Source organism: Aythya marila, assembly GCF_965140915.1.
Source record: "Aythya marila genome assembly, chromosome: 1".
Taxonomy (NCBI): Eukaryota; Metazoa; Chordata; class Aves; order Anseriformes; family Anatidae; genus Aythya; species Aythya marila.
The window spans coordinates 169,917,632-169,930,680 of record NC_139042.1 but is presented as its reverse complement, the minus strand read 5'-3'; the positions used below and the strand labels follow the sequence as shown (position 1 = coordinate 169,930,680).

Genomic DNA, 13,049 nt, shown 5'->3' with positions numbered 1-13,049 from the left:
CTTGTCTATGTCAATACAGTGTTTCCAGCCTTTGCTGCCAGAATATGCTTAGGAAGACAAAACAATAAGCAAAGTGACTCTGCCTTTGTAAAATTTATGATTGTTGCTGTTTTTTTCTCAGTCATGAAATAGCTTCATCTATGATTCCCACTGCAAAGTTGTCAGTACTTCTAAATTAAACACGGCTGTGCAAAAATAAGTCTCTTCCTATCTCTGTTTATTAGGAAAATTCATATTTTGTTCTCCTTTTGTTGCAAGAAAGCTAAATTAATGCAGGAGAGCAGGAAGAAATATCAGGAGTTTGGGGTGTATTTTTTGTGTGTTTTGGCTAGGTTTTGCTTTGTTTCCTTTTTTCTACTTGCTCATGTTTACAGTTTATATGATTTAGAAAAACGTCCACTTTTTGACATACACAGTAATAAGCAAAATTTGTGATGATACAAATGCAGCCAGTGGAACTGATGGATCTGCTATGTAGAATCTTTCTGTGGTCATACATTTGAACTATATTCAGTCTTAGGTTTACAGATTTTAGTATAACGGGATGTAGATGATGATCCCAATAAAACAAATGTGTATTGTTGTCTGTTTGCAAAGGGACAGGGGAGAGGTAGCATGCTGAACTTTTTGAAAATCTGTAAGTCAATGTGTTCGGTTTGGTATTCGTGTTTTTGTGTCAAGTTTTCTTTTCGAGGAAGTACTAATCAACTTTTTCTTAAATAGCCTTTAAATGCTAGTGAGAAGACGCATATAGAAAACTTGTTTCAGAAAGATTCATTTGTTCGACAAAGCCAGGTATGACAACATTTTTATGGTAAGAATGCAAATAGACCAATAGACATTTAAATGTTTGTAACACTAGTATTGCATAAGCTTCAGAAAATATGAGTTATGTGCACTTAATTAAGCTGTTTCTAATACTTATTTCTTTTTATTCATTTAGGCATGTTATTATTTGTATGTGTAGAAATATCGTTCTTTAGTTTCTAAAGATCAGAAACATTTTTCAGGCTAGGTTGGAGAGGATGGAGGGCTGAGAGCTATTCTTATTTGGAGCATCTGTTACTGTTGATAATGATTAATAAACTAGTAGCACTGTAGTAACTGCAGTATCTAGTAAGAAATAGATTAAGGGCCAAAACAACCTTCAAACTGGGTATGTACAGTGGTGTAGTCTTTTGATTACTCTCTAGATAACAAGTAGATTTAGAGATGGGAGGAAGACAGTTAAAATATTACTTGTTAAATGTTTGTCTTAAAAATGCAAATTCCTATCATTCCAGATGGTGGTAGACTGGCTAGAGAGCATTGCCAAGGATGAAATTGGGGACTTCTCTGATAATATTGAGTTTTATGCAAAATCTGTATATTGGTGAGTTCAGACTTTGTGTTTTGTGTACATTCTTCATTTGAGTGTAAGATTCACATACCTAGACACAGAACTGGTCCAAAATCACTCTGAAGAAGAACTGTTTTGTTTGTTTTGTTGTTGTTTTTTTTTTAAGTTGATCAGTTCGTTTACTTCTTTTCCTTCAATTCTTAGATGTAAAATTGAGCTTCCTCCCCAATTTAAAAGATGTCTTCTCAAATGTCAAGTATTGCTTTTGGGAGGAGAAGATGAAAGGAAAGCCATCAAAACAATTTAATTTACTCTTTAACAAGATGATTTCATTTTTTCATAATAGGGAACAGTAAGAGATGGTCACCTGCTGTTCAACCTGTTATTTATGCTAGATAAAACCTTTCTTATTTGTTTCTCAGGTGTTCAGTTCTTTGTCTTTACTTCTTGCCTGTTCAAGTTCTTGTCATCACTTTGTGTCATTGATCCTCAGAAGTCATTATTTGTAATCTTTTTTATCTATGGTGGATTTTATGGCAGAAAAGACCAAAGCCTGCTTGTGATTCTAGTTGCCTAGAGTAAACTTGGTTTCAGTGGATGGGTGAATACAGGCTTTTGGAATCGTGTTCAACATGATTTGAATTTCTGTCCTAGACTGACTACAGCGAATGCTAATGAGAAATTTTGCTCATGGAGAAATCAGTTCACAGTTTAAATACATGAATGATTAGAATAATGGATGCTTTTGAAAGAAATCAAAGCTATGTGAATTGATTCTATTATTGTACTTATAGTGAAATTTTACATTTTCACTAACGCAGTCCATTGATACACAAACCAAACCAGGTATGTCTTTTCTGTAATCCTGTTCCACTTACAAGTATTAAATGTTTTTTAATATTTGTGTTTTATTAAAATGTGGTTGCTCTAAAACCTTTTTTTCTGAAGAGCATTTCATTGCTTTCAGGGAGAATACGCTACATGTCCTGAAGCAGCGACAGTTATGTACATACACTGGAAGCTCTCGAGCTCTCGTAACAGAATTGGTAAGTTTTATTTAAATATAAGACTTGGTTTCAAAATGGATATAAATTGAATTAGAGAGCATATATGCTATTTTCACAGAATTCCACCAATTTTTAGAAAGTTCTGATATCTAAAAATTGCAGAACGCTAAGCTGGAAAAGGTGAAAATCAGTACAGAAGTTGTGAAGCAGTAAGGAACTAGCTTAGGAGATGATGTTAGTGTTGAAGTTGAATGTTGTAGAATAATTAAGAAAACAATTACATTATTAGATCTGTCAGATGAATGAGATTCTAGAAAAGCTTTTTATGATGATGAAATAAACTTCACTGATTTTAATTGGAAGTTTGAACATGTTGTAAAGGAATTAGCAGTGGAAGAGACTCAATGAGCCAGGATATTTCTGGAGTTCCTTTGAGATGTGTAGACATCTGTTTTCTTTCAGCCATCACTTTTTCTAGCACAAGTACCTGTGGTCTATGTAGTGAAATAAATGTCTTTATTAGTAAATTTTGTCTGAAACAATCTCATGTTCATAAGCAGGAAAGTTTACAGAAGTTAGTGGAAGCCCTTATAAGTAGGGGCATGCTGTTGTTATACAGAAACTAGTGCAATGAAACTAAATCCCATAAATGAGGGGATTTTTTGAGAGCTACTGTAGTAAAAGCTGACAGGAGGAAAGTCAAGGGAAGAAGACTGTCCAGTCGAAGGAGAGAATGAAGTGTCTCTGACAGCAAGGCAGTCGTGAAAGATGAACGTGACTGGGGAGTGATCAATGCATTGATTGAAAAGCGGCTTGAGAAAATCTGTTTGATTAAGTAGAAGCAAATACAGCTATAGAAAGGGCTTCTGAGAAGGTGGAGAAGGACAGACTGTCTGGTAGGTGGAGAGGCAGAAGGGGAAATGATGTTTAAGGACGAAAAGAACTTGAAGGTGAAAAATCCGAGGCAAAGAAAAGGTGGTGGAGTAAATAAAGTGACTGCAGTGGCTCCCTCTGATAGGAATAGTAACGGAGTAGGAATAAAATAAATAAGAGGGGAAAGACAGGAAAGTATCACGCTAGATATGTTGGCTGTATAGCATATTGTGCCAACGTAAAAATGTGACTCAAAATTATAAAACAGGACAGGAAATCATTGGAAGAGGCAGATGTGCATTGTGTGAATGGGTGGTGCCTTTTTCCTTGCAGGATCCAGATGCTCCTATAAGACAGAAGCTGCCACTTGACGATTTGGATCGAGAAGATGATGCAAGGTTATTGAAGTATCTCTTCACTCTCATCAGAGCAGGAATGACAGATGAGGTAAGCCACAGAAAGTGGAAGAATCTTCTTGGTTAACTAGTTAAACTTATTTAAAATCTTACTATTAAAGCTAATGACAAGCTGTGTACTAAAATGCCTGTTTAATTCTGGCTTGTAGGGATTTAAGTTTCAATTCATTATCAATAAGAAAGTGAAATTGCTGAAATTGTAGTTAAGTCTTGCATTTAGTTAAGTAATTTCAGGTGTGGAATAGATGCTATGGAGAAAAGTTGCAACTTTATATTTTGGCTGTTTGACAGCGTAATTTTTTTACTTTTTTTTCTGTAGTGGCTTGATACTAAATATTGCCAGACAAACATCGGATTTTTTAAAGAACTTCCTAATCACATGTCTAATAATCAGTGGATTATCATACAGACTTCCTTTTAAATGTGTGAACATGCTTTTGATTTTAACTAGAGAAAGATTTGATGTATGCTTTCCTTAAAAAAAAAAAAAAAAAAAAAAAAAAAAGCATTAAATTAAGCAACTTTTACTTGCTCTGCTCCTCTGATGTCCCCTTGACTATATGATCTGAATGGAATTGAGGGATAGTCATGGCTAGCATTCTACTTTTTGTTTTGTTACATTTATTGTTTGGCAGGGTCTTCAGCAGCAAAAGCTATGAAAGACTTTATCTGAATATTCTAGAAAGCCTGTAATTCTCCTCCATTAACTCTTTTACTACAATTGTGCTTGTTGCCCTGTCTTACTGAATATACTAAATATATACGTTGCATATACTTTGCATTATTCCTTATCTGAGTAACATCCAGGCAGTCCTAAAGCAGTTCTCAATAAAGATTCCCAGTTGTGAAGCAAGTTTTGTGATTTTATCACATAAATAGTTGTGTTGTCAAAGGCCTCAGTTGGAAACACAGTCCCTTATACCAGGCTCTACATACATGGAATGATATTTGGTTAATGGGAAGGAAAAGGAACATGGGAGTCTTGTATCCAAAACCTTAGACTTAGGGAAATGGTTACTTGCTAGCGTTTTGTTCCCCTGTGGTACATACCCGTTCATTTTCTGATAGTATGGGCACAAGACTATGTTGCTGCAGAGTATGAATATAAATCTGCAATTTCACTTGTTCTTCAGTAGCTGCTAGACGTTGCTACTGTCTGATAAGCACGAAGCAGCTTATTCACTACTGAAATAATAAGTTTATTTAGAGTTTAATCTGAACTAACAGTGAATCTTGGTTAATTTACATTACCACATGTAATGCACAGCTCCTAAGCTAGACCAACGTGTTGGCTTGTTTGTCTGTGCTTTTGTTTGTTACCGCTCCCAAAATGGTTGGATGTCTGCAGCCTTTTCAGCATGAGGCAAATGGAGGTTAGCTAAACAAACCAAGGCCATGTATTGCAGTTTCTCTTGCTGTTCGCTGTTTTGTTAGTGTTGGAATGATACCAGTCAGACTAATCAGATAATCTGTAGCTGATTTTTTTTTTTTTTCAGAGGTGTAGGATTAGAATTCTAAGCAAGCTTTGTTGCTTTTTTTTTCCTCACAGAGTTTGTTTTACATTCCACGCTATTCAAAATAGCTTTGAATTAAACCTTTTTGTGCTAGTGAGCAGACTGTTGAATATCATGGGAAAATTAGGATTGCTGGTTTTAGAAGTGCTTGAGGGGTTTGGAAAGCTCAGTTGATTAGAGAAGTAGGTGAAGAGATTGATTAGACCATCTAAGCAACAAGATGATACCTTAAAGTGAGCTTATCAGAAGGATGTGTAACAGCTGTCTAAGCTAGCAGGGTGGGACTGTAACATATTTCTTATATTGCTCTAAGTACTGGCAGAAAAACTGAAACATATAGTGAAAAAACAAGCTGATGAGCTTTTATTGACTTTCAACTCTCAGTTCTTTTGAGTTTAAGGTTCTTTGTGTAGTTTTTTTTTGTTTGTTTGTTTGTATTATAATCTCGATGCAAGTTAAGTATTTTAATAATGTGTACACTTTTAATGGAGAAACTGGTGGGTTTCCTACCTTGAAGTCCATTGCTGAGAAAATGCATTGTTTTTTAGGCACAGCGCTTATGCAAACGATGTGGTCAGGCCTGGAGAGCGGCAACTTTGGAAGGATGGAAATTGTATCACGATCCTAACAGAAATGGAGGTATCTGCTTCCTGCACCTGAGATGTATAAAAACACGGAAGAGGGCTTTCTCTTAATGTCTGTCTCTAGCAAAAAGAAATTGTTTTTTCTTTACATCTTCAGGGCCTTTCTTATATCTAAAATGTTTTTACCATGTCTGTTGAACCTACATAAAAACTAATATGCAATCATTTTAGTTGAAGGTTTGAGCACACTGAATCCACGTAACACGCTAAAGTCATTTTCTTTTTTGAAAAGAAAGCATAATGGATAGGAAACAGATGTCTAGGAATTCCATACAAATCTTTTCCACTACCATATAATGTTTCATTATGTATTTTCTCAACATCTGACTTCTGCCTTCTAGCAAAGGTGTCATTGCTTACAGACTGAAAAAAAAAAATAGCTTCAGAAAGATACAGTAGGACTTGAGTTCAGCGAATGTAAATGAAGGAAAAAAATATGCTTTTATAATATTTGGACACCAAAGGATTTAAGAACATGTCTTATATGCTAGGCACAGCTGGGACTGGGAGGCATACTGTTTTCCTACTTCCTGAATCCTGATATTCCACTATTTTTATCTGCACAACTCACTGGTGTCCTAGCCTTGTTTTGAGTGTTATCCACCTAGTCTGCAGTCATGTATTGTTTTTTTTTTCCATGATGTACGCTCGTGCAGAGGCCTGCAGAATAGCAGCATTTATTAGATGCTTATACTCCTAAAAAATACTTGCTCCCTAACTCTGTGTTTTCTAAATATAAATAGATATGCTGCAGTCAAAACAACATTTTTTTGCAAGGCTAAATAGCAGGTAAATGCTTAAAATACTGTAATTTTTAGTTGTGCATTTACCAGGCTTCCCAGAAAAGCTACCCCGCAGCCCAGTCAAAAGCATTGAGAAGCTTTGGAAAGAGTTTCAAAGGGATTGGGGTAGGGTTAATAACGGAAAATAGGTTTTACCTTGTCACTGTTTTCTCTTTATTTTTTTAATAGTATGTTTGTTTAATTATCCTTTGCATATAGGAAGAGAGCTGGAGCCCGTTGAAGGGAATCCATACAGGTGCATTTGGAAAATAAGTTGTTGGCGTATGGCTGAAGAGGTAAGTTGATGTTAATTTGCTTGATATTAAAGATGAATTTCTTCAAACTCGATAACATGATTTTAAGTAAACCTACCCTGTGTTTGCTGCTTCTAGGATTTGCAGGTAACTTTTCTAAGAGGACTCCTGAAATAATATAGTTATGTCTTACAGTGAAAAATCTACATAATTGTCACCAATTTTTAAGGCTTAGGAAGTGTCTTTTTTTATTTGGTTGAAAGTGAAAATGCTCACACTGACTTTGATTTTCATCTTGACTCGGTTGATTGGGAAAGGAAAAAACATTGCTGTCTTTCCAGATACATGCAAATTTTTCAGATAAGTTACAATGTTTTGCTACGGAAGGGGAAGTCACTTGCTATTTTTATTTCGGCTCCTGATGTGTCCTGGGATTTTCCAATTTCTTTTTGTTTGTTGTTTTTTTGGAAGCAAGTGGAACATTTTGTAATGGATTAATCACTAATAAAATTTAAAGTGATCAGGAAACATACATGCTTTTTAACTCAGTTATGTTTTCAACTGCTTATTTTAGGAGCAGTTTAATAGATATGAGAGAGCAATCTATGCAGCACTCAGTGGAAACCTCAAACAGGTATGTCAAGCCTCCTAGTGAATGGTGTTCGATAGTTGTGCATTTTGTTTCTTATATGTGACAATAACATCATCAGACATGCTGCAATTACTGCTTAATGTGCTTTCAAAAATCTAGTTAATATGAGAATGGCAAAGAGTTCTGCTTTAGTCAATGTGATCTCTAGGATTTTCATGCCTTAGCTAATACACTTGATAGACTTCTGTTAGTATCATTCATGCTAGCTAGCAGTACAATCCTTTCTAATTCCATTGTATTATTTCTTTTTCATTTTAGTATTACTTAAGAGCTTATATAGTCATTTTTCTGCTCATGCACAGTATTGTGATTTGTCAGTGCTTTAAGCTGCAAGCGTTAGACAAGTTGGCATATCCACAGGTTATTTTGTAACCAAATTTCACAATCAGTAGTTTTTATTTTTCTGTATGATACTTTTTTTTATCTTTATGTAATTCTCCCTTTTATTAGTTTTAATTCTTCAGGTACTGTTGTGCTCTCCTAAGTAGAGATTTTTCTTTTAAAGAACAATGAGAAAAGTAGCAGTCAATATCATAAAGGTTTACTTGCTGTTACATTAACCAGTGATGATCCCCTACTTGAGGAGATTGACACCCCCTCCCCCATCTTAGAATGATGTATTAGGAAAAAAAAAATCAAAACAAAGGGAGGGATGACGGTGAATGTTTTCTGATTTTAGTCATTGAAGTTTAAAAATTGGTTCTTTGGCAGAAGAAGGCATCATAAAACTGTACAGACATATGGAGTAAGAAGTGTTCACCTTCTTGTGGCAGAGGAAAGACACACTTAATGAAATTAATTGTTTTCAATAATTTCAGTAATTTTAAAATCTCTGTAAGAGAGAAATGCTTCATGAAGTGTGTTGTTGTCTCTGGAACTTGTCCCAGGGTTTCTCTGCTGAAAGAGCCTAGTAAGATTCAGAGAAGAACTGAATATAAAGTTATTCTCCAAAGGCAGTTATTAGTCTATCTATAATAGTATTATCTGGGCTGTCCTGCTCAGTCCTATCTCAAACTGAGATTTATCAAACGTCCTGTTACCAATTTTAGAGGTGTAGTGAGAATTAATATATTTATATTTGTGTGTGTGTGTTATTTATATACATTATTATGTATATATAATTTCTGTGTGTATCTGTATCCTCTTAGTTTCTGAATAAAGTAACACAGTTCAAAGACTTCCAAGGTGTCACTGATGCAAAGACCTTCCTCCTGCCCTTCACTTTTCATTATTCCACGGTGACTTGTGCAACCATAACATAAACCAGTACGGCAAAGTGATCCTGTTGACAAATGACCCGGTAGAGAAGTGGAGTTCAGTTTTCATCTGTACTGGTTATCTGAGCTGTTACACAAGAGACGGAATGGTGTCAGAGCGGTGTCACCTGTGAAAGGAGGAAATAGGAGTATTTATTTTGACAACCTTTGATTTAAAATAGTCAAGGAAGTAGAGCATTACTTAGTGAAAGGATTTTTTTAATGTAAATTGTCCTTCATTACTGTATCCTGCACTAATGAAGGAACGGTTGCTGCTCGAGATGGTCTTCAGTCTGCTTTGACAGAACAAATTCTGACCCTAAATTACAGTCGCTATGTTTGGATTCTGATGGTTCTCAATCTCTCATAACTTTTGCTCTTTTGTTTTGTGTATATGCATAGCTTCTTCCAGTTTGTGATACCTGGGAAGATACTGTCTGGGCATATTTCAGGGTCATGGTAGATACTCTCGTGGAGCAAGAAATCCGAACGTCAGTAGTAACTACAGAGGAGACGGAAGAGCTCCCTAGAGAGTATTTAGAAACCAAGTAAGTTCTAAGTAACAAATACGTTCGTACACTCAACAAAAGATCCTGTGTGATCCTTTTGCAATACACAATCTAATGGGTTTGTTTTTGCCTTTTTTCTCCTACTTTGAAGTTGGACTTCAGAAAAAGTTTTTGAAGAACTTCAAGCAACAGACAAAAAGGTATGTATTAATTACAGTTTCTGCTCATTGTTTACTATTTTTAATTATTCACTACGTTGTACTTACACTCCACTATTTAATGAAATGTTCAGATATGTACAGTGGCTGGTTTGTTATAGGTTTGTATCTTTGTACTGCGTACTTTTTCAATTCAGATAGTGTTGGGTTTTTTTGCCACCTTTTAATGATGAAAAAGATGCAGGTTTTGTCTTGTCCTGTATCTGCTAAGCTAACTAGATTTGCTAAAGAAACAGGGGACTATCAAGTGCTGTAAGGCATGCAAAGCAGAGAAAGTAAATTACCTTTTTAACACTTCGACAGAATGTGCAAGGATTGATTTCATGCAGTTTTCTTTGTAGGAGGCTTGAGTGCATATTTCAGAACAGGTCATTGAAAATTAAGAAGCGTATTTGCGTAAGCAGACTGTTTCTTCACAGAATCACAGAATTTTCTAGGTTGGAAGAGACCTCAAGATCATCGAGTCCAACCTCTGACCTAACACTAACAGTCCCCACTAAACCATATCCCTAAGCTCTACATCTAAACGTCTTTTAAAGACTTCCAGGGATTAATTTGAGATAGAATATATAACTTACCTGTTAATTTTGTAAATATTAAATTGAAAGTAGATTTGATGAAATCAATTCAAGGGAATCAAATCCGTTCCATTGGTGGAACAGACATAGTATTCAGCATATTGCTAAGACAAAGACATGCTGAAGGACAGCTTACAGGTTGATTGGGTTAGCCAGATACACCCAGCTGCCATAACCTGTTAGTGCTATTCTCACCATGCAGCAATTTCACAGGTGCAGTTAAATTGTATGTCACGTATTAGTTCCTCTACAGAAAAAAAAATCTTTTCCTTAAATAAGTTTCACAGGCCTTTTCTTTACAGCTTTATACAAAATGTTGCTTGTTCTATGACTTTGTAGAATCTACTCTCTGTAACATTGCTATTTATTCTCCTCTTCAAAGCAAAAAGCCGTTGGTCTTGAATTTCTTCCATTACATGAAAGTATGAACTTCACAGATCTATATTCTGGTTCTGTATCTTTCAGTTTGTCAATATTCTTGTAATTTGACATAGAGATAACAGGTATATTTTCTTTTGCTTTTTATGCAGAATACCCTTTGAAATAGAATAGCTTTTTTCCCTAAGGAACCCTTGCTTTATTTATAACTTTGCTTTCTTTATATATTGTGCTATAAGATTTTATTCAGTTTGAACTTTCCTTTTTCTTCCCTAGAGGGTTATAGAGGAGAACCAAGAACACTACCATGTGATTCAGAAATTCATTATACTGGGAGATGTGGATGGTGAGCTTTTCTCTAAGTGATTTTTAAATGTCAACTGACTACATTATTTCTAGTGACCTTTCCAGAATCTTTATATGCGAATGGAATGTAGAAACACACAGTAGGCAAACTCCACCTAAAAGCTAAGCTGCTTCTTTAATCAAGAACTATAGGGACTTTCTGCAGTTTGACACACAAAATAGTTTTCAAAGAAGTCATGAAATCATGTAAATGTGTCAGAATGTATGTGCGAATTAGTGCTGCAACTTTTTCTGAGAAATGACAAAGTGCAAGCAGATATTTAAGCCAAACAGCTGAATATTTACCAAACCGTTGCTGTTCTGTTTTGTTGCACTTCTAAGGCTAAATTATGTTTGTTGAGGAGATGCAGAGCTTTTGAAATATTTCTTAGGCGTTTTCCCAGGATATGACTAATACAGACATTTCCTGGGTGGCTATAGGTTTAATGGAAGAATTCAACAAATGGCTTTCTAAAGAGAGAAGTGTGCTGCCAGGGCACCTCCTTCGTTTCATGACACATCTTATTCTGTTTTTCCGCACTTTGGGCCTGCAGACTAAGGTGAGTGATTTGTTCTCATAACAATATCTACTCTTTGAATTAAAAATGTGTGTATGTTAATACATAAACTTAGTGCAACAATGGTAAACTACGACCAGGCTGAGGAGGAGCTGCATGCTTGTAGTGTATTTGTTAATCTTGGAACTAAAGCACAACAATCAAAATTTAAAAAGACTATCAAAACAATCAAAATTTTAAAAGAATAAAATTTAAAAAGAGCCCTCTTCCCCTGCAATTCAGCTTGAAAATATTTCTGAGGACGGTGGGTTCTCTTTATAAGCCTTTTGTTGAGAAGGGCCGGACTCAAAATTCAAGGTTAGGCTAATAACAGCCAAGATGCTCTGAATATAACCTGATTTTAAGCACTGATCTTGGAATTGTATATTTTGCTGGGAGCTTGTAAATGCTGTTTTGCTTGAGGTAATTGGCTCCTTTTGCTTCTAGCCAAAACAGTTCTGTATTTTCTATAAATACATAGTGAGTATAGCTTACTAAGTATCTAATCACTTTATGCTAAAAATGCAAATGCAGCTATGTGATCCAATTACTTTTTTCTGAGACAATTGCAAATAATTAGAAGTTCTCCTTTTCTACTACTTTAAAATTTAGAAGTGCTTGTATAAGTTTCTGAATATAACCTATTTCAGCAAAATACAAATGTGTGTTTTCCTTAGCTGATTTAAACCCAGCTTTGAGGTTTTTTTTTCATGTTTGTAATCATTGCTTCATTCCCCTGTTGAAGTTGATTTTGAAGTTACTTATCATTTAGGAGAACGTGTGTGTCTTTACAAAAAAAAAAAAAAGGCATATATACATGTATACATATAAATGAATATATTTATATATATATTAGCCAGAATCAAAATTTGATAAACTAGGTCTTTAAGCTACAATGCAGTAGAACTAATTCTTAGCATGTTTAATAGAGAGAACAAAATAGATGCAATTTCCTATGTGAATTCCACTGTGGGATGATGACCAGTTGTCAGTTACTTCCCGTAAATTCACCTTCTCCAAAATTTTAGAGGAAAGGTACTCATTCAACTCAGTAGACCTCAGAAGTAAGAGAAGGTTGCGCAGGCTTTTATGATATTCCTTAATTGGTGTTTTGAGTACAATTTATATAGGTATGTGCTTATGTACTTTTAGTTTTCTTGCTGGTAGTGAAAAACTTAGCGAAATCTCCTCAAGTACTGTTCGTATCAAAGTGCAGAGACAAAAAAATAAAGCAAGCTTGTTTTTATCAAGTGTTGCAGTGCTTTATATTACTTAGAGATGATAATGTGAATTTGACAAAAAGCAGTTTGCGTGCTTTCAGCATTTCCCAGCTCATGGACCGAATATGGCTAATTACAGAAGATGTCACTGCCAGTAATGTCTTTAAGGAATATGAAAGTGATTTATGAACTAATAGCACTGGAGTCAGCAATAGTAAGATACATACTAATTAAACATCTTAAGATGGGCTGGCACTTTGCTTTATTTGAACAATTACAACTTCTATATTGTGGCATCTGACAATCCAATGACTTTAGATTTTTCAGTTGACTGGTTTCTGTAAAAGAGATACAGATCTTGTGGGCTGAACAGGAATTCCAAACACACTTCAGCAGATGTTTCTTTTAATTTTTAAAACCTTTGACAAGGGGTATCACTAAATGCTTTTTCCTGTGTACACAAGTCTGCATAGACACAAGATAACCAACTCAAATTAAAATAATAGC

The 13,049-nt window shown here is 35.1% G+C and overlaps 1 protein-coding gene across 1 annotated transcript in view; it reads left to right on the top strand.

Annotated features, from left to right (window-relative positions):
- The window catches only part of NUP107 (nucleoporin 107), a 28,711-nt gene that overhangs the window by 9,590 nt on the left and 6,072 nt on the right, over positions 1 to 13,049 (top strand). The window contains exons 9-19 of the mRNA XM_082779873.1: positions 724 to 795; positions 1,284 to 1,372; positions 2,307 to 2,385; positions 3,553 to 3,666; positions 5,698 to 5,788; positions 6,795 to 6,871; positions 7,404 to 7,463; positions 9,140 to 9,285; positions 9,398 to 9,446; positions 10,697 to 10,766; positions 11,207 to 11,325. Of these exons, the coding sequence (XP_082635999.1) occupies positions 724 to 795; positions 1,284 to 1,372; positions 2,307 to 2,385; positions 3,553 to 3,666; positions 5,698 to 5,788; positions 6,795 to 6,871; positions 7,404 to 7,463; positions 9,140 to 9,285; positions 9,398 to 9,446; positions 10,697 to 10,766; positions 11,207 to 11,325 (966 nt within the window). The remainder of the gene's footprint in view (positions 1 to 723; positions 796 to 1,283; positions 1,373 to 2,306; positions 2,386 to 3,552; positions 3,667 to 5,697; positions 5,789 to 6,794; positions 6,872 to 7,403; positions 7,464 to 9,139; positions 9,286 to 9,397; positions 9,447 to 10,696; positions 10,767 to 11,206; positions 11,326 to 13,049) is intronic.